General features: G+C 44.3%; 1 protein-coding gene across 1 annotated transcript in view; it reads right to left on the bottom strand.

The window, feature by feature from the left end:
• Window positions 1–1,501: 1,501 nt before the first annotated feature.
• The window catches only part of zswim6 (zinc finger, SWIM-type containing 6), a 32,552-nt gene continuing 12,790 nt past the window's right edge, over window positions 1,502–21,263 (bottom strand). Inside the window, exons 4-15 of the mRNA XM_034192968.1 lie at window positions 20,295–20,443; window positions 20,057–20,207; window positions 14,943–15,107; window positions 13,413–13,589; window positions 13,161–13,307; window positions 11,432–11,578; window positions 10,536–10,787; window positions 9,323–9,458; window positions 8,439–8,575; window positions 5,849–6,012; window positions 5,685–5,766; window positions 1,502–3,167 (exon numbers count right to left, since the gene is read on the bottom strand). Of these exons, the coding sequence (XP_034048859.1) occupies window positions 2,305–3,167; window positions 5,685–5,766; window positions 5,849–6,012; window positions 8,439–8,575; window positions 9,323–9,458; window positions 10,536–10,787; window positions 11,432–11,578; window positions 13,161–13,307; window positions 13,413–13,589; window positions 14,943–15,107; window positions 20,057–20,207; window positions 20,295–20,443 (2,570 nt within the window). The 3' untranslated portion in view covers window positions 1,502–2,304. The remainder of the gene's footprint in view (window positions 3,168–5,684; window positions 5,767–5,848; window positions 6,013–8,438; window positions 8,576–9,322; window positions 9,459–10,535; window positions 10,788–11,431; window positions 11,579–13,160; window positions 13,308–13,412; window positions 13,590–14,942; window positions 15,108–20,056; window positions 20,208–20,294; window positions 20,444–21,263) is intronic.

Here is a 21,263-nt window from a genome sequence, read left to right as displayed (position 1 = left end):
GTTGATCACAGAACGTAATAAATATAAAACTGAGCTAATAAGAAAACTAACGAGGAATAAGAGAGCAGAAAACACAGGGGCTTTTAAAGCAAACGGAGCTGTTCAGCTCATCGCAAAACACACAGGTTCCAACCAAAGTTTGTTGGCCAAATAAAAATATATATATATATATATATACTGTACACACGTTTGGTAGTTTGAACTCCCATTTGGTTATTTTAAAGCATTAAGACAAGGCAATAAAGAAGACGGCTCTTGTGTGGAATTCTACAGAAAAGTCAGCTGAAGAGAAGAACTCAAAAACACTGAAAAAAGTGCAACAGCCATGACACACACACACACACACACACACACACACACACACACACACACACACACACACACACACACACACACACACACACACACACACACACACACACACACACACACACACACACACACACACACACACACACACACAGAGTATAGAGCAACTTTCTGGCCTGCACAAAGTTGAGGTTTCAAAACAAGGAAATATGTCTAATAGAAGTGTGGACACGTTACACAATATGGAGACAAAAAGTCAGATTTCAGTCCACAGATGTCCGAACATTTTGTGTCAGTGGGTGAATATCCATTTTGCTTATCACCTGCACGGCTGCGTTCACACAACCAGAAAGGCTGACGTGTCTGAGCTGGCTCCTCATGTAAAGCAAAGCAAGCATTCGAAGGCTACAGAAGCCTGTTTCTACCACATTTATAGTAAACAACCAAAAACCATGACGACTGTACTGTAACTTGAGCGACGTTTGCCTGTTTGTTGGTCTGCTACTCCCAGGTCCTTTGACCAGTTTCCACCAAAAGTGGTTTGTGGATTCCTCCAAAACTTGCTATGCCAATGATTTTCTGACACAACAGAAGGTCGACCCGGAAACTGCTCTTAAAGAATTTATTTTGGCAGAGGTCAAGGTCAAGTAACTAAATGTTTAACTCTGTTTGGACCAAATGGGGTTATACTACACACTCACGTAAGTGGATTGTAGAACTGCCCTGACAAGGTCAACCAGAAGGTCATTGGGGTCTAAGGTAAGAGCACCACGGTCCTTTTGCCTTCATGGCCATGGATGCTATTAAATAGTATGAAAACGTGTGGGGGAAAAAAAACAACAAATAAACACTCAAAACTGAGATTAGAAGCCAAATTTTAAACTTTTTCATTCACAGATAGATAAAAAAAACTTTTTAAGCCACAATTATGTTAAAAGGATAAAATAACGACAAATAATTATGAATAAAAAAATAAGCTTTGTAAACCATAGCTCAGTATGTCTTCCCCTTTTTAAAATCACATAATTATGGCTTAAAGTCATAAGTTTGACATAACACAAGATAATTTCTTCTTTTTTTGTAATTTTCTCACCATAAAACTCCATGTTTCTGTTTCTATGGCAGAAATGAGCTTCCATAACATCCGTGTGATATGTTTGTTCCAAAGTGGGGGAAAAGGTACTGCAGCTTCAAGTATTGTGCCTTACATAGCATATTGTGTCATAAATTAGTTGACATATACATTTATCAGTATTCAGACATATACTTTCATATATACAGGACAATAAAACTTTTTTTTTTCTCTTTTGTGAGTTTTTCTAGAGAAATCCCTGAGAATGCACATTGACAGCTGCCATGATTCCACAAGCACACTTTGTTTTTGTATCTCGTGAAAAATGTGTTGCATAAAACGATCACACTGGATGTTTGGTATGTGTGATGAACACTGGGGGGCGCTGTAAAGCCAGATCCTTAAAAAGAGGTACATGTTACTTCGGATGGATGTGCTCCATTTGGTTTAAAGCTCCTTCTTTTTGAGGCGCTGAATATTAATCACAGCGGGGACGTTGAGCAACGTGGACATTTACATGTGTAAAGGGAAAGACAAACTTTCACAGAGGTGAGATGAAAGTTTGTCTAAACAATACCAAGTGTTAAGAGTTTACAGACCATTTGATTTTCTCTGTCTCCAGTTTTAAACTAAATTTACCCTTTAAAATGTTTTTTTTTTTTTTTTCCCATATCACCTGATGCAGTTCAGTACAATTGATGTGGGGTACTCAACTTTCCACTAAGCAGAAGGGCAGCGTGCACAAATTCACTGCCAGAGGACCGGACCTGAACATCACCTTCTATATGGATGATTTTCCTTCAGAATATCCTGTGCGTGAGTCCTAAATATTTTAAAGTTCCAGTTGGCTTTTTTACTTCAAGTTAGAAAGGATAAAGAGGAGACTCAAGTAAACAGCTGATTTTTGGTCTTCTGACCCTCCTTTAGCCAAACCTCTCACGGATGAGCATCATGAGTTTCTTCTTTCCCTTGTAAATCTGTTTCAGATTGTCTATGAACTGCATGAACTGGACGTGTCCCTCGTGCGTCATCAGAAACGTGTCTCTGGCTCTGCTGAGGAACTCAATCAATTTACCGTAGTGGCGCGGGCTGATGTGCGTCAGCCGAGAGTGCGTCGTGTTGATGTAGGCCTCGATTGTTGCGTCCAGCAGCTCCCTGAGCGGACCTTTGTGCAGAGGCATCAGCTTCCCAGAGTTCCTGCGACTGATCACCGGACCCTGCCCTTGCGGCGTTAGTGCGCACCGCTGCAAAACATCCGACAGGACGGTGGCGCATTTCACGTTCTTTACCACCAGGGGGATAACAGTCGCCAGCTCGTCTTTGCCCAGCGAGTGACTGAGCATGCACACCCACACCACATCGTTGATCGCCGGGTGCGTGTCTTGGTTGTAGCTGAGGTTAATGTGAGGTAGCGCGGCGGTGGCCAGTTTATATGCCCTCATGGGAAACCCAAGATCCTCCATGTAGCGCGCAATCACAAACAGTTGCGTGTAGTGCAATCCTGTGGCAGCTGCCTCCAGTATAATGTGAAAGGCCGTCTCAAAGGCCACGCAGTCCTTCTCGCAGAGCATCAGCGCTGAAAGTGCACAGTTTTGTGGGTCCTTCATGGCGCACTGCAGGGCCATGGTGCGGGCGGAAATGGCCAGTTTCTCTCGCTGATGGCGGTCCAGATGCAAACGGATGATGGTGCTATTGGACAAGACTGTGGTGGCCACGATGCTGGTGGCCTCAGAAGGAGTGAAGAGATTGAACCAGTTCTGCATGATATCATCAAGTGCAAACACACCTGGAGAGGGACGAAAGCACACGAGTTAGTCGGAGAGTCCAACCTGATGGATGTACTCGTTTCCCTGCTAAAGATCAACCGTGGTCCCCTTTCCCGTTAGGCATGTTATTAAACCAGTGTGCCAAACTGGAGGACTGAGGGCCAGATAAGACACACAACACAGTGCTTCACAGCCTGTGACTTGCCTTTTCATAAGTCTTTAAATACGTGAAACAACAACATTTTTAGGGCAGTAACAAAACGTGATATACCCACTCTTTATCAAAATTCAGAACAGTCCACCAACATTCAGTCCAGCAGCTGCAGGCAGTCATTCAGTTTATACTGTCTATCATCTACCTAAAAATAGAACAAACAACGTAGACGCCCCTGTACTGATTGTAGCTTTTAAATATGAAATGCAAAATCACTGTGATCCTGGTTCATACAATTGTGTTTTATTATCTTTCAACACAAGAAGGGGAATTCACTTTGAACATTTTGAAGCGTTTGTTTCACTTCTTGCTTTCTGTCGTTTGGCACCAGCTCTCTGCAGCAGTGTTTCAAGTTAGCCATCGCTAATCAGCAGTAAAGATAAAAACTCATGGCGTCATTCCCAGTGACATGTTCTATTTATTATTCAGTTCTGGGGGTTTTTCTGTTCTGTTTTACCGTATTAGCCTGAATACATGATGGTGTTTTTTTTTTCTTCTTCTTCTTCTTCCTTGAAATGCATCTAAAAAACACGGCTCTGGTTAAGAAGGATCAGCTGTGGCTACACTTCCTGTGTGTCCTCAGGAAGAACAACCTGAACACAAAGCTGCTGCTGGACTTCTATCGCTCCTCAGTGGAGAGTGTACTGACATACAGTCTGGGTGTGTGGTACACAGGCGCCACAGCAGAAGACCTGGAAAACATAGCCACATCCTGCTGCCTGAGGAGAACCGAGGTCATCACAGGAGGTCCTTCACACCCTGCCCACACTGTTTGACCTGCTGCCCTCCGGGAGATGCTACAGGACAACAAAGTTCCACACCAGTAGGCTGACAAACCGCTTCTTCCCCTGAGCCATATGTACTGCAAATACACACACACACACCCTACTTCCATAAACACAAGCCCCCCAACCCCCCACCCAACCCAACATACCTCCTCTTGCCTTTAGCACCTTAACAGCACTGACTCTGTGCCCCCAGTGTTCACAATCACTGCCCTAAATGTTTACAGCCACTTTTTAAACTGTACTCTATTCGTGTTTACATTCATACTGTAATTGCAGAATGTCCCGTGAGCTACGCTGCCTCATTTCCAAAACCTTTGTTATGGCCTCTGTTGTGTCTGAAGGGCTGAAGCGTTTCATGGGACTCTGCCTTAGAAGGCTGCAGATCCTGAACCAGGACACAGCCTAAGTCTACCAATGTTGTCGATAATGATTATGATACTGCTGAGAACTATGTGGCCACAGAAATGTGCCCCCTCCAGCTATTAATATCATAATCGAGGTGCTACAAATCAAATACCCACTAGATGTTAGTTTCTAATGACCTGTTAAATGACATTTTGGTGAAGCAGTTGGCTGAGAAACCTTGACCAAGTCAACGTGGCTCTATCTCACCACCACAAGTAGGTGATGCCAAATCTACAGGACTATTATATGGCTATTCAGACACGTGCACAAAGCAGCTCCTGCTGTGTCTCACTGCTCAAGCTAAATACGTAGAGATTTTAAAGAGGTCATGTGCTTTTTTTTTTTCTTTTTTTTTTTAACTTTCATCTCTTTCTAGCCCTTGGACCAGACTGCAAAACAGGGACTGGTGATACAAATCTGGAGTCACTTCCCGAATTCTTTCAAGTGAAAAACTGAGGGACTTTCAGGCATTTAACCATCCAAAAAGTACCTTGAGTACATTGTTGAACGTATGTCATTACATACGTGGTGAGCGTGTGCAGAACATTCTGCCTGTGGAGAATTGACTGAATGGACAATAAACTGATTTAGATCTGATTAAACCAACCATATGTGACGGCTGCAGGGAAAAACCTTATATGCATGACGGTTTGGTTTAAGTTGCATATTTTCCTGAATGAGGTTGTTAGTTTCTTTCATTTCGTCGAGGCCACAGAGGATTGTATATTTCTTAATCTTCAAATGTTCATCATTTATCTTTATTTGTGTTATTCAAATAACACTCCACCAACAGTGTTGAAAATCGGTAGTTTGATGCTGTGGAAAGTTGTCAATGAATCAATTCAAGCCAACTCAATGCAGAAGAAACTTTTTTTGGGGGGGGGGGGGGGGGGGTTCCCCTGACCGAGCTCTGTTCCTCAGGACATAATGTCCCGTCCACTTCAGGGACCCAGCCATGACACTTCAGTACTGAGACTAAAACACTGGGGCCGCTTAATCAGCACAGACCACCATCTGTACTGAAGACAGCAGCACCGCTGATAACCTCCTGAAGCTGGTTTTGCACTTCTCAGTAATGTTGTAACATAGTTTGAAGTGATTTAAAAATGCTTTTTGTGAGAAAAACTCACCAACTTCAGTAGCGCAAGTGACCAACCATCGCACCATGTCTCTCCTCCGCCAGTTCAAAGTCGACCGAGTCATTCTCATCAGCTGCACAAAGAAGAGGAATCACTCTGAAGTTTGCCTTATGGGACTGCGTGCGCGCGTGTGCGCATGGATGAATGTCTGTTACCTGAAGGCCCAGCTCCAGCGAGACTTTGAGCATTGACATGTCTGGCAGGTTCTCCACAAGAGTGGCGATTTTGAAAGCATCCTGGGCCAATTTGAAGATGTATGATGAGGAGTGGATGTTCTTCTGGATGGAGTCCAGCACCATGTTCAGCTTTGCAGAGCTGCCTGTCAATGTCACAAACACAAGAGCAGCAAATAAATACAGTGAAAACATGGGAAAGCTCTGCCAGGCTCCAAAGAATGATTTTCAACAACCAATAGAGGAGGGACGGAGGTTATGTGATGAACGCAACTGAAAAAGTAGGAAAATTAAGTACTGTCACAATACAGTCACTCTGTCAGGGAAGAGAAACCAGGCTTGGATCCTGAGATCCATCCTGAAACCACAGCAGCTTAGAACTCCTTCAGAGTCAATTCCAGGCAACTTTGAGCGGCAGTTGTGTGGATGAAAATGCCTTGTTGATGTCAGAGGCGAACGGACAGACTGGTTGAATGGACGACTGCATGATGCCATCATGTCAGTATGGACCAGCATCTCTGAGGAATGTTTCTAACACCTTGTTGAATCGATGCCCAGAAGTATTAGTGCAGTTCCAACCCGGTACTAACAAGGTGTACCTAATAAATTGTCATATACACATACATACACAATCAATGGTCACTATTCACACTCCCATCCAGTAGATGGCAGTGTTCTGTGCATTTTTTTACAGGGGGGGGGGTAATTGAGACTCTTTCCCATAATGCCTTTTGGTGCGTGTCAGTTAACGCTGAAACCTCCAGAATTAGCGCATTACTTTAAAAGATATCTGCTCACAGTGGTCTGACTGTTGCAAAACATGCAACAGACGGGGCTAACATGTAGGATGTTAGTGTTTACAAATGTTTTTGACCATTAAGCTTTACTCACTATGCCTAAAAAAAAAAAAATGTTAGCAGAGTGAAAGTTAGCCTAACTAAATTCAGCGGAAGCTAAGTGGTCCACTAATGTTTTCAAAGTTAGCTGAATAGCTAATCTGCTAACAAAAAAGTTAGCTTTGCTAATTAGTGGTTAGCAGATTAGCGGAACTGTGCCTGCCACTGATATGCACACAAGCCCGTGTAAATGTTGTAAGAATAAAGTTGTATCTGTATAAATGGCGATAATTCCTAAATTGGTAACATAATATTTTAGCTGAACAACTATTTAGCTGAACCTCTATTTTGTGGTGGTGCACAGAGGCTAAATTACAGAAACTGTGTCAGTGTCCAAACACCTACAAACATGACTGAATGTTCAGTTACACAGACAGGGATGAGGCCTGTTACCTGCACCTTAAAGGAACGTCAACTGCCAAACTACGACTATGTGACGAATTTTCCAGAGACGGATTTGCATCATTTCCAATGACCCCAGAAACTGAATGAAGCCAAGAGAGGACCTACGTAACACGTGGCTGCAGGTGATTACTGGCTATTTTCAGGGAGATCTGGATGCACAAATTACCTGGATGGTTCTCACTTGTGACCAAAAGCAGTTTGCACAGTGGATATTATACCAGAATAGCATGTCAGAGTACCTGAAAAACAAGAAGGACATATCCGGAACATGTCCCTCTTGTCTGTATCTTCCTCGCCCTCCAGCAGGAACACTGCGTGCTTGTTTGCAGATGATGTTCACCAAAGTTGCATCTCACTCCACTTCCTGAAGCTTGGCCGGGAGCTTCAGGAATACATCCCGGACATGCCGTTCTAGCCATGTTTTTATTATATTCCTAAGAAGGTTTGAGCCTATGTGGTTTATTTATTTATGCATATGAGAATGTCAGATATCAATTATCGACAAAGAGATCCACTCTCTGAAGGTGTCATCTACAGAGATCATATCCCCACTCAGGCAATGAATTGGGTGTCTCTGTAGGATGTGAGACGCAGTTTGTTCTTCCCCACATTTGCAAAATTTATTGTTGGACAGGCCCATCCTGTGCAGGTAGCGTCCACAGCCAGACCGGAGAGGACTGTGGGTAAATACATTGACGTCTGCTCAGGTCAATGCCAGCAGGTGACTTGGTTGGAACTGGAATATCCTCCCTCAAGAGTGAAGGAGTCTGCAGCTGATCTTCTCTGTGTCAGCCTGATCCCGTCAGATCTCAGAAGCTAAGATGTGCGGGACCTGGTTAGTACTTGGATGGGAGACCTCTTTGGAACACCAACGGCTGTGTGTGTGTCTCCAGGTAACACTGGAGTTGTGTCAGGAAGGGCATCCAGCGTAAAACTTGTGCCAAATATCAATGCAGATCTGGTTGTATCCGCTGTGGCGACCCCGAACACAAAACTGGAGCAGCTGAATGGACAACAAGAGTGAAGGAGTCTGAGTCCATTTATTGGTCCATACTTGCATTACCCATTATCACGCGTCTGTTTTGACTGTAGCGAGTGTAGATGTGTAGCTAGAAGCCATCTTGATTGTAACCTGATTATTCGCGGCCAAGTGAAACAGATGGTCCTTGTTAGTTTCTGCTCTCTCTTTGAAATGAAGGCATTGTTGTTCTCTGCGTGGTAACGCGGCACCTTTGGAGAAACATAAGCATCTTGTCGTGTCGCTGCCGTACCTTTGGCAGCAGTGAGCACGGTGGATGCTAGTTCACACTGCTGGGTTTCCATGTGGCTGATGGTGCACCAGCGCCGGAAGCGCTGTGGCCTCGATGAGTCACCGGAGTGCGGGGAGGGGAACTCCAGGATGGGAAACCTGTGCACACGTGGGTGAGGAAGTTCATTAGTTCATTACTGGACAAAGAATGAAGCAGAGAAGAAGACTGGAATACAAACACACAGGAATCTGTCTGTCCACTCTGAGTGTAAGAAGATATCACAGAGCAGTGTTAAATCAATCGCCTGTGTGTGTGTGTGTGTGTGTGTGTGTGTGTGCACCTGCACACCTAAACACAGGTGGACCTCTGCCGCAGGCACAGCAGGTTTATAGAGTATCAGCTTGCACGCACTCACAAATCTCCTCTACAGCTGCTGTCATAATGTGCTTCAGGATCTTCACACTCAGCAGTAATCTGAGTTTAAGGCGTCACAGAATACAAAGACTTACATAACATAAAAATCAAAGGGCTTCAATTTGGGCTGAAGGAAGTTTCTCAAAGCCCACAGCACTGAGGGACAAAAGTAATACCACAGATTTATTATTCACACGTTGTATAAAACTCATTTTCATCAGTGCTGAATTATTTAGTGAAAATCCAGCAGGAAGGGGTTTTGTCATTAAACAATGTCCCATGTAGCTCTTAAATCTGCCCTGTTCTTTTTTCCCTTTGTCTCTGTCTCACACCAGTCAAACACGTGACTTGAAGGCTTCGTGTGATCCAGTGCAGCGACTCTGCATTTACACGAGTCCCACTCTCCATCCGCTCCTCATTACTTGGTGTCTGACTGACGGATGGGAAAGAAAAAGGAGAAGCATCTTAAAGAGGTTTTGGGCTCCACTCACCTCATGGCTCGCAGTGCAATTTTATACGCTAGTTCGGCATTGTGAGGTAGCAGAGTGGTGAAGAGATACTTGGCAAAGGTGTGCATGGGGACGCTTTCTCTGTGGGGTAGTTCTCCCAGACCGCTGTAAGGACCAGCTGGACCCAACACACAAGCACAGTCAGAACAACAGTCAACAGAATGGAGACAAATCACAAGGAGAACAACAATAAAAACCATCTCAGTGAGCAGCATCATTCAGCTGGCTGTGACGTCACTTCATAAAGGAACAGATTATATCTTGACAGTAGAAAAAGGAAAATCCCAAAAAACGCTGATTAGTATTAAAGGTCTTACAGCATACTGGGAAAAAAAACATGTTGAATTTAGAGACTTATACAGTTTTTAATTGCTGCAAACAATTGCTGTAGTGCAAAACTTTCCTTTTTGCTAAAGCTTATAGTTAGGGCTGGATCAGGTGACCCTGAACCATCCCTTAGTTATGCTGCTATAGACTTAGACTGCTGGGGGGTTCCCATGATGCACTGAGTGTTTCTTTCTCTTTTTGCTCTGTATGCACCACTCTGCATTCCTAGTTCTCTCCCTCAGCCCCAACCAGTCCCAGCAGAAGACTGCCCCTCCCTGAGCCTGGTTCTGCTGGAGGTTTCTTCCTGTTAAAAGGGAGTTTTTCCTTCCCACTGTAGCCAAGTGCTTGCTCACAGGGGGTCGTTTTGACCGTTGGGGTTTTACATAATTATTGTATGGCCTTGCCTTACAATATAAAGCGCCTTGGGGCAACTGTTTGTTGTGATTTGGCGCTATATAAAAAAATTGATTTATTGATTGATATACAAGAATAAATAAAAGTACATTTTACTTACTTAATTACCATAATTTTAAGTATTTGCTCATAACATGCATCAATCTGCTGAGATATTAACAAAAACAATGCGACGGGATGAAGCACTGAGAGCATTCACACGTTTAAAAGGGCAGAAATCCACCATACCAGACTTCTAAATGTTAATCATAATATTAAAATTTGTCTGTCTATATGCATCAGCCCTTTGACAGACTGGGGGCGTGTCCAGGGATGCACCCCGCCTCTCACCCTGTGACAGCTGTAATAGGCTCCACCCCCATGAGCCTAAATTGTAATAAACAGGTTTAGAAAATGAAATGGATGTTTGGGGGAAAAAAAAGAAAATCTAACATTGTGTCTGTATCTCTCTCACCCTCCAGCAGGAACACCGCTTGCTTGCAGATGATGTTCACCAAAGTTGCGTCTAGCTCCACTTCCTGAAGCTTAGCCAGGAGCTGCTCCTCGCTGGAATAGATTTTCTCCTGAGCGTACAGGCCCTGTGGTATCGCCCTCTGCTGGCCTAAGCCAATCAGCGCCGTCTCCACAGCCAGTGACACAAAGGATTCGCCCTCCTCCAGGAGGTGCTGTGCTGGGAAAATACAATTTTCCGTCCTCCTGCCTGAACCTAGTGAGTTGAGGAAAGAACAGAGCCAGAGATCAATTAGTGGAACAACTGTCCCTTTGGGTTAATTATCGATCCAAGTATTGACAAATCAGCACTTTCTGGTGTTCTTTTTCAGAGAATCTATCCTCCTGAGGACGGTAATCGTGTATTTTAATGGTTTAATGATGTCTTGGCAGACCTCACAGTTCATCCCAGGAGTGTTAATCGTCCCTAATGAACACACACACACACACACACACACACACACACACACACACACACACACACACACACACACACATGAAAATAGCACAGGGCTACAAATCCTAATTAAAATCTTTCACCACGGTGTGCTCCTTGTAGCCATTTCAACACGCTGTCACTTATTCAGACGGGGTCATGTGACCATCCTTTGGAGCTACATTATGTGAAATTCATTTAGCTGAGCTCTCTGCATAATTAATGCATTTTAATTGGAGCGCTGCTCCTGCATTTCTTATTCATGAGCTGTTATTGGAGGATGACTGGGGGCCAATCAGCATGTCTGTGTCATCACTGTCGATTACAATCTGAGGGCCAACACCTCCGACAGGAGGGCACAGTCACTGTAGTGTAAATGTTTGAGACTGAAGCATATCCACCAAAGTGTGTGTGTGTGTGTGTACCTGAGAAGTCGAGTGGGGTGGCTGCTCCGTCCTCAAAGCCCCGTCCTATCTCCAGAAGAGTCTTGAAAAGTGTTCCGATAGGGTCCAGAGAGTGGCCCACCCAACCCTCCAGGTTGGTGATGGACGTCACATCGTTATGGAGCAGCTCTGCAGTAGCACAGAAACACGTGGACACTTGTATTTACACAGTGCTGCGTTAGAGCGTCACACAGGACGCGCGCACACTTATGTTTAAATTGACTGCCTCGCCCCCGACGTACATCATCAAGACACTGATCAAGCAGCCGTGACGTTGGTGGCTACCAAACGTGCACTGGGAAAGAATGAAATAAATAAATAAATAAAAACTGATGCACCAATCCTTGAAGAAAGAAAAAAAAAAAAATCTCTCCAAGTGCATTTTTCTGCAATGAATAACGAATGTTTATGAGCGCAATGGTACAAATATTTCATGAGGTGAAAGATGGAACAATCCATCATTCACTTCATGAAATACTCTCCACTGAACGAATGGAAAAAAAAAAAATCATTATTTGTTTTATATAATGCCTAAAAATTTGATATTGCACAGTAAATCCTGCTCCCCTCCACAGCATGTCTTTTTCCTGGTTCTCTCCCTCAGCCCCAACCAGTCCCAGCAGAAGACTGCCACTCCCTGAGGCTGGTTCTGCTGGAGGTTTCTTCCTGTTAAAAGGGAGGTTTTCCTTCCCACTGTCACCAAGTGCTTGCTCACAGGGGGTCGTTTTGACAGTTGGGGTTTTTCTGTAATTATTGTATGGCTTTGCCTTGCAATATGAAGCGCCTTGGGGCAACTGTTTGTTGTGATTTGGCGCTATATAAATGAAATTGATTTGATTTAAATGGAACCAAAATTGCACACTAAATGGAACCAAAATTACATGCTAAATGGAACACAATTTTCATGCTATGTGGAACCACAATTGCGCACTAAATGGAACCAAAATTGCGCAGTAAATGGAACCAAAATTGCGCACTAAATGGAACCAAATTTGCACACTACGTGGAACCAAATTAGCGCGCTACGTGGAACCAAAATTGCACACTAAATGGAACTAAAATTGCGTGCTACGTGGAACCAAATTTGCGCGCTACGTGGAACCAAATTTGAGCACTAAATGAAACCAAAAATGCACACTAAATGGAACCAAAATTGCGTGCTAGGTGGAACCAAAATTGCGTGCTAGGTGGAACCAAAATTGCGTGCTACGTGGAACCAAATTTGAGCACTAAATGAAACCAAAATTGCACACTAAATGGAACCAAAATTGCGTGCTACGTGGAACCAAATTTGCGCACTACGTGGAACCAAATTCACGTGCTACGTGGAACCAAATTTGCACACTAAATGAAACCAAAAATGCACACTAAATGGAACCAAAATTGCGTGCTACGTGGAACCAAAATTGCGTGCTACGTGGAACCAAATTTTCGCACTAAGTGGAACCAAATTTGCACGTTAAGTGGAACCAAAATTACACGCTAAATGGAGCACAATGGCAACTGGGACAAATGATGAATACCCCATGACATTAAACCACCAATCAAATGACAGGGATCTATTCAGCTGTTATATAATCACACATTAATCTTGATGGTTTCAGGATTCAAAGCTTCATCAAAACAGAGCCATGTTTTGTATTTTTAATAAACATGTGACGCTCTGTTATAAACTTACTATTCTGCACAGAACAAAAGAGGATCAAATGACCTTTCTTGTGTGTGCAGAAGAACTCCAGCTGTTTCTGCTGTTGTCTCCTCAGTGCATTAGCGATTGCGACGGCCAATCGGAGGGCTTCCCTGGAGTAACCGTGGGACCTCAGAGCGTCGGCTCGTGCACATGCAGTGGGCACGTGCTCTGTGGGGAATGTGATGGAAGAAGAGGAACAGACGTGTCAATTTGTACCTCTATTAGTCTTATTAATTTAATTTGTCTCCCCTCTGACCACATGCCCCCCCTCACCGTGCCACAGGGGCCGTCCTCTGGCATCAAAGATGGAGCTGTCATGGTTGTCATAGTAACCATGGTTGGTGTAGTAGTCCTCTGTGATAATTCGCTGCAGGTGGAGATCGTCCCAGTGCAGGTCGCAGGCTTCAACCGCCCGCGTGAACACGGTCCTGTGGGGCGGAGTCAGTGACTCTACAAGAAAAGACACATTTTAAAACTCACGTTGTAGCTGCATGAGAGGAAAAAAAACAAAATCAACACCATATAACAATGTCGTGCCATGACTGAGGTGTGATAACCAGAGCAAGTGTCTTTCCAACATTTTTATTCGGGACTAATGGAAATGTTCATGTGTCCGGGTTTTTGTGATTTAATGGAAGAGCGTGGAGAAAGAGAGTGCAGGAGGAGAGAGCAGGAAGAAGCAGAAGAAATGCTGCAGGACCTTGACTGGGTTATTGGGCTCATTCAATTAGCTGCATTAAAAAGGTAATAAGGCTCTGAGGCACCAAAGGAGGAGCGCTGATTAAAAAGACAGCAGGGTGGGAGGAGAGAGGAGGCACAACAGAGTTAAAACAGCAGCCGGAGGAGGCGCTGCAGGAGAAACACAGCGGAGGAGAAGCTAAGGATGAGGAGGCGCTGCAGGAGAAACACAGCAGAGGAGAAGCTAAGGATGAGGAGGCGCTGCAGGAGAAACACAGCGGAGGAGCAGCTAAGGATGAGGAGGCGCTGCAGGAGAAACAGCAGAGGAGCAGCTAAGGATGAGGAGGCGCTGCAGGAGAAACAGCAGAGGAGCAGCTAAGGATGAGGAGGCGCTGCAGGAGAAACAGCGGAGGAGCAGCTAAGGATGAGGAGGCACAGCAGGAGAAACAGCAGAGGAGCAGCTAAGGATGAGGAGGCGCTGCAGGAGAAACACAGGAGAGGAGCAGCTAAGGATGAGGAGGCGCTGCAGGAGAAACACAGCGGAGGAGAAGCTAAGGATGAGGAGGCGCTGCAGGAGAAACAGCAGAGGAGCAGCTAAGGATGAGGAGGCGCTGCAGGAGAAACAGCGGAGGAGCAGCTAAGGATGAGGAGGCGCTGCAGGAGAAACAGCAGAGGAGCAGCTAAGGATGAGGAGGCGCTGCAGGAGAAACACAGGAGAGGAGCAGCTAAGGATGAGGAGGCGCTGCAGGAGAAACACAGCGGAGGAGCAGCTAAGGATGAGGAGGCGCTGCAGGAGAAACAGCAGAGGAGCAGCTAAGGATGAGGAGGCGCTGCAGGAGAAACAGCGGAGGAGCAGCTAAGGATGAGGAGGCGCTGCAGGAGAAACAGCAGAGGAGCAGCTAAGGATGAGGAGGCGCTGCAGGAGAAACACAGGAGAGGAGCAGCTAAGGATGAGGAGGCGCTGCAGGAGAAACACAGTGGAGGAGAAGCTAAGGATGAGGAGGCGCTGCAGGAGAAACACAGCGGAGGAGAAGCTAAGGATGAGGAGGCGCTGCAGGAGAAACACAGCGGAGCAGCAGACAAAGGTGTTTGGATAGAGAGTAAGCAGACTCGGCGTTCTCTCACCGGAGCTGCCAGGAGCGCTCGTGCCGTTGGTCAGCTCGGTGCCACGGTTACCATCCTCCAGGGGGCAGACGTCCATGCTGCTCCACCTGTGGAGCTGCTGGAGCCACAGTGCCTTCTGCTCCTGGTGACACTGAGGGTTCAGCACGATGCAGATCCACAGCGCTCCTGCACACACACACACACAGTCAGAAAACATCATATCCCACAATGCACTGCAGCAAGAAGCACCACAATCCTTTACTGCTCTGGCGTTCAGTCATTACAGCAAGATACTTTTCATCACTTCAGTGATGTGATGTGGAAAACAAGATCATCCACATGATAAATGGCAGACAATCACCGTGTTGAGGAGCAGCGCAGGATTACAGAACAAACACGGCTGAAGCGAAGAAAAAGTGAAAGACTGAGGACGTGAATGTGGATGGGGGAGGGGCCACCAACGAGGACAACAAGGGAGGAACAACACAGAAGACACAAGGACATGACGAAATACAGAGCAACTGTTTTAAAACGGGGGAAGAGAAAGTGTTAAAAAAAAGCAGAGGGGGTAAGAAGGTGAGATGTGTGACCCTGCAGGCGCAGTGATGTCATCAATCTGAGACAACAGTGGAGAAACATCCCAACTCTGTAAACATGCAAGCGACGGTCGTGTGGACCTCAAGAGTGTGTGTGTGTGTGTGCGCGCACACACGTTCATACATGGCTTTGCTAATAACTTATCACTCCCATGCCCCCCCCCCCCCACCCCATTACAAACAAATTAAAATGATCTTTAATCTATAATGACCTGAAAATCTGATCATAGCTCCATACTGGCACAGTAATGTCAAAGTATTCTTTTTGATGCATTTGTCTTTTTATAGAATCTACTCAGGTTTTACTGCCACAAAGACACGTTTTCATGTTGAGTTCATGTCAGACAATGATGGAGGCTGTTTTTTTCCCTCTCTCTAATACTTGATTTGGTGTCCTCATTATAAACAGATAATTAAAAACACACTTTACTCTTCCCATCTGATGACTGTGTTTAATTGACAATCAGCTTTTCACATGGTTAATTTACCCAAGATGCTACTGAAATTTAAAAGAAACTTGAGAACAGCTTTTAAACTGAAGCATATTAATACAGCACATCCGTCAAAGTTTTCCCAACACTTCACTTTTTCCACATTTTGTTATGTGGTGCCACAGTGGTTAGGGTGTTTGGTTTCATTGGAGAAGGTTCCCGGTTAAAACCCCACCCTGGCACGTTCTCCATGTAATGTGGAGTTGCATCAGGAAGATCATCCGGCATAAAACTTGTGCCAATACAACATGGAAATCCATATCGGATCTGCTGTGGCGACCCAGAGTGAAAAAGACAAGGGAGCAGCCGAAGGGAGTGACTTTTACAGCCTTCTTTGAAATTTAAAATTTTTGCAAATTTATCAAAGAATAAAAAGCTAAGAAACCACGCGTCCATAAGTATTCACACCCTTTGTTCTTTGTTGATGCACGTTTTGGCAGCAATTCCAGCCTCAAGTCTTCTTGGATATGATACCACAACCTTGTTGCACCTATATTTGGGCAGTTTGGTCCATTCCTCCTTGCAGCACCTCTCAAGCTCCATCAGGTTGGATGGGGAGCATCGGTGCACAGACATTTTCAGATCTCTCCAGAGATGTTCAATCGGATTCGGGTCTGGACTCTGGCTGGGCCACTCAAGGACATTCACAGAGTGTCCTGAAGCCACTCCTTTGATATATTGACTGTGTGCTTAGGTCAATGTCCTGCTGAAAGATGAACCGTCGCCCCAGTCTGAGGTCAAGAGCACTCTGGAGCAGGTTTTCATCCAGGACGTCTCTGTACATTGCTGCATTCATCTTTCCCTCAATCCTGACTCTCCCAGTTCCTGCTGCTGAAAAACATCCCCACAGCATGATGCTGCCACAACCATGCTTCACTGTAGGGATGGTGCCTGGTTTCCTCCAAACATGATGCCAAAGAGTTCAATCTTTGTCTCATCAGACCAGAAAATTATGTTTCTCCTGGTCTGAGAGTCCTTCAGGTGCCTTTCGTCAAACTCCAGGTGGGCTGCCATGTGCCTTTTACTAAGGAGTGGCTTCCATCTGGACACTCTACCATACAGGCCTGATTGGTGGATTGCTTCTGGAAGGTTCTCCTCTCTCCACAGAAGAATGCTGGAGGTCTGACAGAGTGACCATCGGGTTCTTGGTCACCTCCCTGACTAAGGACCTTCTACCCCGATCACTCAGTTTAGACGGGCGTCCAGCTCTAGGAAGAGTCCTGGTGGATCTGAACTTCTTCCATTTACAGATGATGGAGGCCACTGTGCTCATTAGGACCTTCAAAGCAGCAGAAATGTTTCTGTTCCCTTCCCCAGATTTGTGCCTTGAGACAATCCTCTCTCAGAGGTCTACAGACAATTCCTTTGACTTCATGCTCGGTTTGCGCTCTGACTGTCAACTGTGGGACCTTATATGTAGAGAGGTGTATGTCTTTCCAAATCATGCCCAAGCAACTTAATTTACCCCAGGTGGACTCCAATTAAGCTGTAGAAACATCTCAAGCATGATTAGTGGGAACAGGAGGCACCTGAGCTCAATTTTGAACTTCATGACAAAGGCTGTGTATACTTATATACTTACATGTGATTTGTTGGCATTTTATTTTTAATAAATTTGCAAAAATCTAAACTTTTTCACATTGTCATTATGGGGTATTGTGTGTAGAATTTTAAGGAAAAAAAAAACTAATTTCGTCCAATTTTAAATAAGGCTGTAACATAATAAAATATGGAAAAAATGAAGCTCTGTGAATAGTTTCTGGATGCACTGTAGAAAACCAAAAAGGGTCTCACGTGCCAAATAGTTATTACACAATTAGCAGTTCATGTAAAGAAGTGAGTGGGGGCAAAAACAGCAGATAGTGGATTAACCCTGTATTCTGAAACATACTGTTCCTTATAAATCTGTAACCAATTAATTAAACCTTCAGTGCCACTGATACTCTGTTCCTATTGTTGTGTTTTACTCGCTTAGATTAAATTATATTCCATTATGATTTTGCGCTTGGTTTCAGTTCAGAAGGTTCCTGGTTCAAATCCCACCCCCCCCACATTTCTCCATGTAATGTGGAGTTGTGTCAGGAAGGGCATCCGGCGTAAAACTTGTGCCAATTCAACATGCAGATCCACCTTGGATTTGCTGTGGCGACCCCGAGTGCAAACAAGGGAGCAGCTGAAGGGACTTACTAGGATTTAAAATATACTGAGAAAAATCTGCCGAATTTGCTTCCCCGTCAAATTTAGTTATGTATTCTGAAGACTCCAAACTTACAAACGCAAAGTTTTTACTTAGAAATTTCTCAATGCAGTCACATAAAAAAAGTTTAAATTGTTGCTCTGTTCCATTTTAGATCATTTTTCAAGCTATAGAGAGAGAAAAAAAAGTACTGTATATACAGTTGTATGCAAAGGTTTGGGCACCCCTGATAATTTTCATGATTTTCCTTTACAAATCATTGATTGTCTGGATCAGAAATTTCAGTTAAATATATCATGTAGCAGACAAACACACTGATATTTGAGAAGTGAAATGAAGTTTCTAGTTTTTACAGACAGTGTGCAATAGTTATTTAAACAAAATTAGTCAGGTGCATAAATTTGGACACCCTTGTCATTTTATTGATTTGAATACATTTAGCACTAACTACTGGAACACAAAATTGGTTTGGTAAGCTTGTTGACCCTTGACCTCCGTACACAGGTGAACCCAATCATGAGAAAGGGTATTTAAGGTGGCCATTTGCAAATGTTTCCCCTCGTTGCATCTCTTCTAATGAGTGGCAACATGGGAGCCTCTAAACAACTCTCAAATAACGTGAAAACAAAGATTGTTCAACATCACAGTTTAGGGGAAGGATATTGTTCAAAGATTGTTCAACATCACAGTTTAGGGGAAGGATATTGTTCAACTATACAGTGCACTTTGAACAAAGAGATGCTATATGATGCTGTAATGCAGAGGAAGCCTTTTCTGCGTACACGCCACAAACAGAGTCGCTTGAGGTATGGTAAAGCACATTTGGACAAGCTAGCTTAATTTTGGAATAAGATGCTGTGGACTGATGAAACTAAAATTGAGTTATTTGGACATAAGGGGTGGTATGCATGGCTGAAAAAGAACACAGCATTCCAAGAAAAACACTTGCTACCTACAGTAAAATTTGGAGGAGGTTCCATCATGCTGTGGGCCTGTGTGGCCAGTGCAGGTACTGGGAATCTTGTTAAAGTTGAGGGTCACATGGATTCCAGTCAATGTCAGCAGATTCTTGAGAACAATGTTCATGAATCAGTGACGAAGTTGCGCCGGGGCTGGATCTTTCAACAAGACAACGACCCTAAACACTGCTCAAAATCTACTAAGACATTCATGCAGTGGAACAAGTACAACATTCTGTAATGACCATCTCAGTCCCCAGACCTGAATATTACTGAAAATCTGTAGTGTGATTTTAAGCGGGCTGTCCATGCTCATAAACCAACAAACCTGACATGGTTTGTAAAGAAGAATGGTCCAAAATACCTTCAACCAGAATCCAGACTCTCATTGGAAGCTATAGGAAGCATTTAGAGGCTGTTATTTCTGCAAAAGGAGGATCTACTAAAATTGATGTATTTTTTCTGTTGGGGTGCCCAAATGTATGCACCTGCCTAATTTTGTTCAAAGAATTATTGCACACTTTTTGTAAATCCTATAAACTTTATTTCACTTCTCAAATATCAGTGTGTTTGTCTGTTATATGATATATTTAACTGAAATTGCTGATCCAAACAACCAATGATTTATAAAGGAAAATCATGGAAATCATCAGGGGGGCACAAACTTTTACATACAACTGTATGAAAGTCACGTTACTGTCCTTAATACGTGCGCTACAGTTCGCTGCTGTGTTTTGAGCTGAGAAAAGGTTCACTGGGCAACACAGCCTCAAAGACGTCACAAGTGAAATAAAATCATCCAATAAGGAATGCTTAATTTGGGCCAACAATTTAAAATAAAAACAGAAATATGAATAGTATGTCTTTGTGCGTCAGCGTGTTTTCACAGTACCGAGTTCGTCCCACAGCTGCCTGTATTTGTCGGTCATGGGGTTTCCCTGCTGCTTCCACATCACCAGCTTTGGGTCGCCCATGAACTGCTCTGTGATCAGCGTCAACATCCGAGCTCCGTTGGAGTCCTTCATCTTCAGCATCTCTCTCACCTGCAGACACACAGCATTGTGGGTAAGGCCGCTGGTACGACGCGGTTACGAGGTGATTCAGAGAAACGTGCGTGCAGACACTGTCACCTTGCTGAACAGTAAGCTGAGCTGCCTCCCTGAGCCGTGGTTCCCGTCCTGGGAGAGAAAGAGCTTCACCTGTTCCTGAACCTGTTCCTCATCCAGGTGCCAACAGTTCTCGTCGTCCACGCTGGCCCCTGCCGTTGGATCTGGAGCTCCTAATACGGAAGAATGAAAACGATTCACTACAGGTGATATGTTTCCATTCACTCATTCACCAAGTAATTATTTTTAATTTAATTCCTTATTTAGTTTCAGCTGTTCTCTGTAAATATCAGTGTAGGATGGGTCACAGCCGAGTCACAGAGTGAAGGATTTATACCACAAATAATATTACCACCTTTAAAAAAAAAACAATTAAAGAGACGTCAGGCAAATCACGACAGTGACAACAACAAATAATAAGACTAAAACAGAAAACAGAGTCTGTGTGGACAACAAGGATGCCGGCGAAAAACAGCGATAGGAAAAGAAAAACAACAACAAAAAAAAAACAGGTTTAATACGGGAGGTGCTCAAAAATGACAGAAGTAGTTATGGTAAAAATATGCAGTTTTAGGTAAGTTAAAGTGCACATCGTGTGAGTGTGAATTATATGACTATGTTTGCAGGCGTGTGAGGGTTCGGTACACAGGAAATCTATATGCAGAGTGCGATTCATTTACTGTAATCAGATGTGTGATGGCACGAATGACTATGAGGAGTTGCATCAATGCCAGCGATTACTCATACCCCGCAGGGGACCTGAAACCATGGCAAACGCCACATGGCACAGACTGCACTGTGGGAGAGGACATGCGCCATAACAGGACCAGAGCCGGGCACTACCAGGAGGTGAGAGATGACAAAGACGGCAGACCAGCCACTCCAGGAGAGGCTGCATCCAACCGGTCTGCAAGCAGGAGTTTTAGGTCACAGCCCGCCAGCCATAAAACCCTAAATCAGTGAGCCAGAGCGCCACAAACATTGAGCACCCAT

This window comes from Thalassophryne amazonica, chromosome 17 (genome assembly GCF_902500255.1).
Source record: "Thalassophryne amazonica chromosome 17, fThaAma1.1, whole genome shotgun sequence".
Taxonomy (NCBI): Eukaryota; Metazoa; Chordata; class Actinopteri; order Batrachoidiformes; family Batrachoididae; genus Thalassophryne; species Thalassophryne amazonica.
This window is presented reverse-complemented; position numbering and strand designations above follow the sequence as displayed.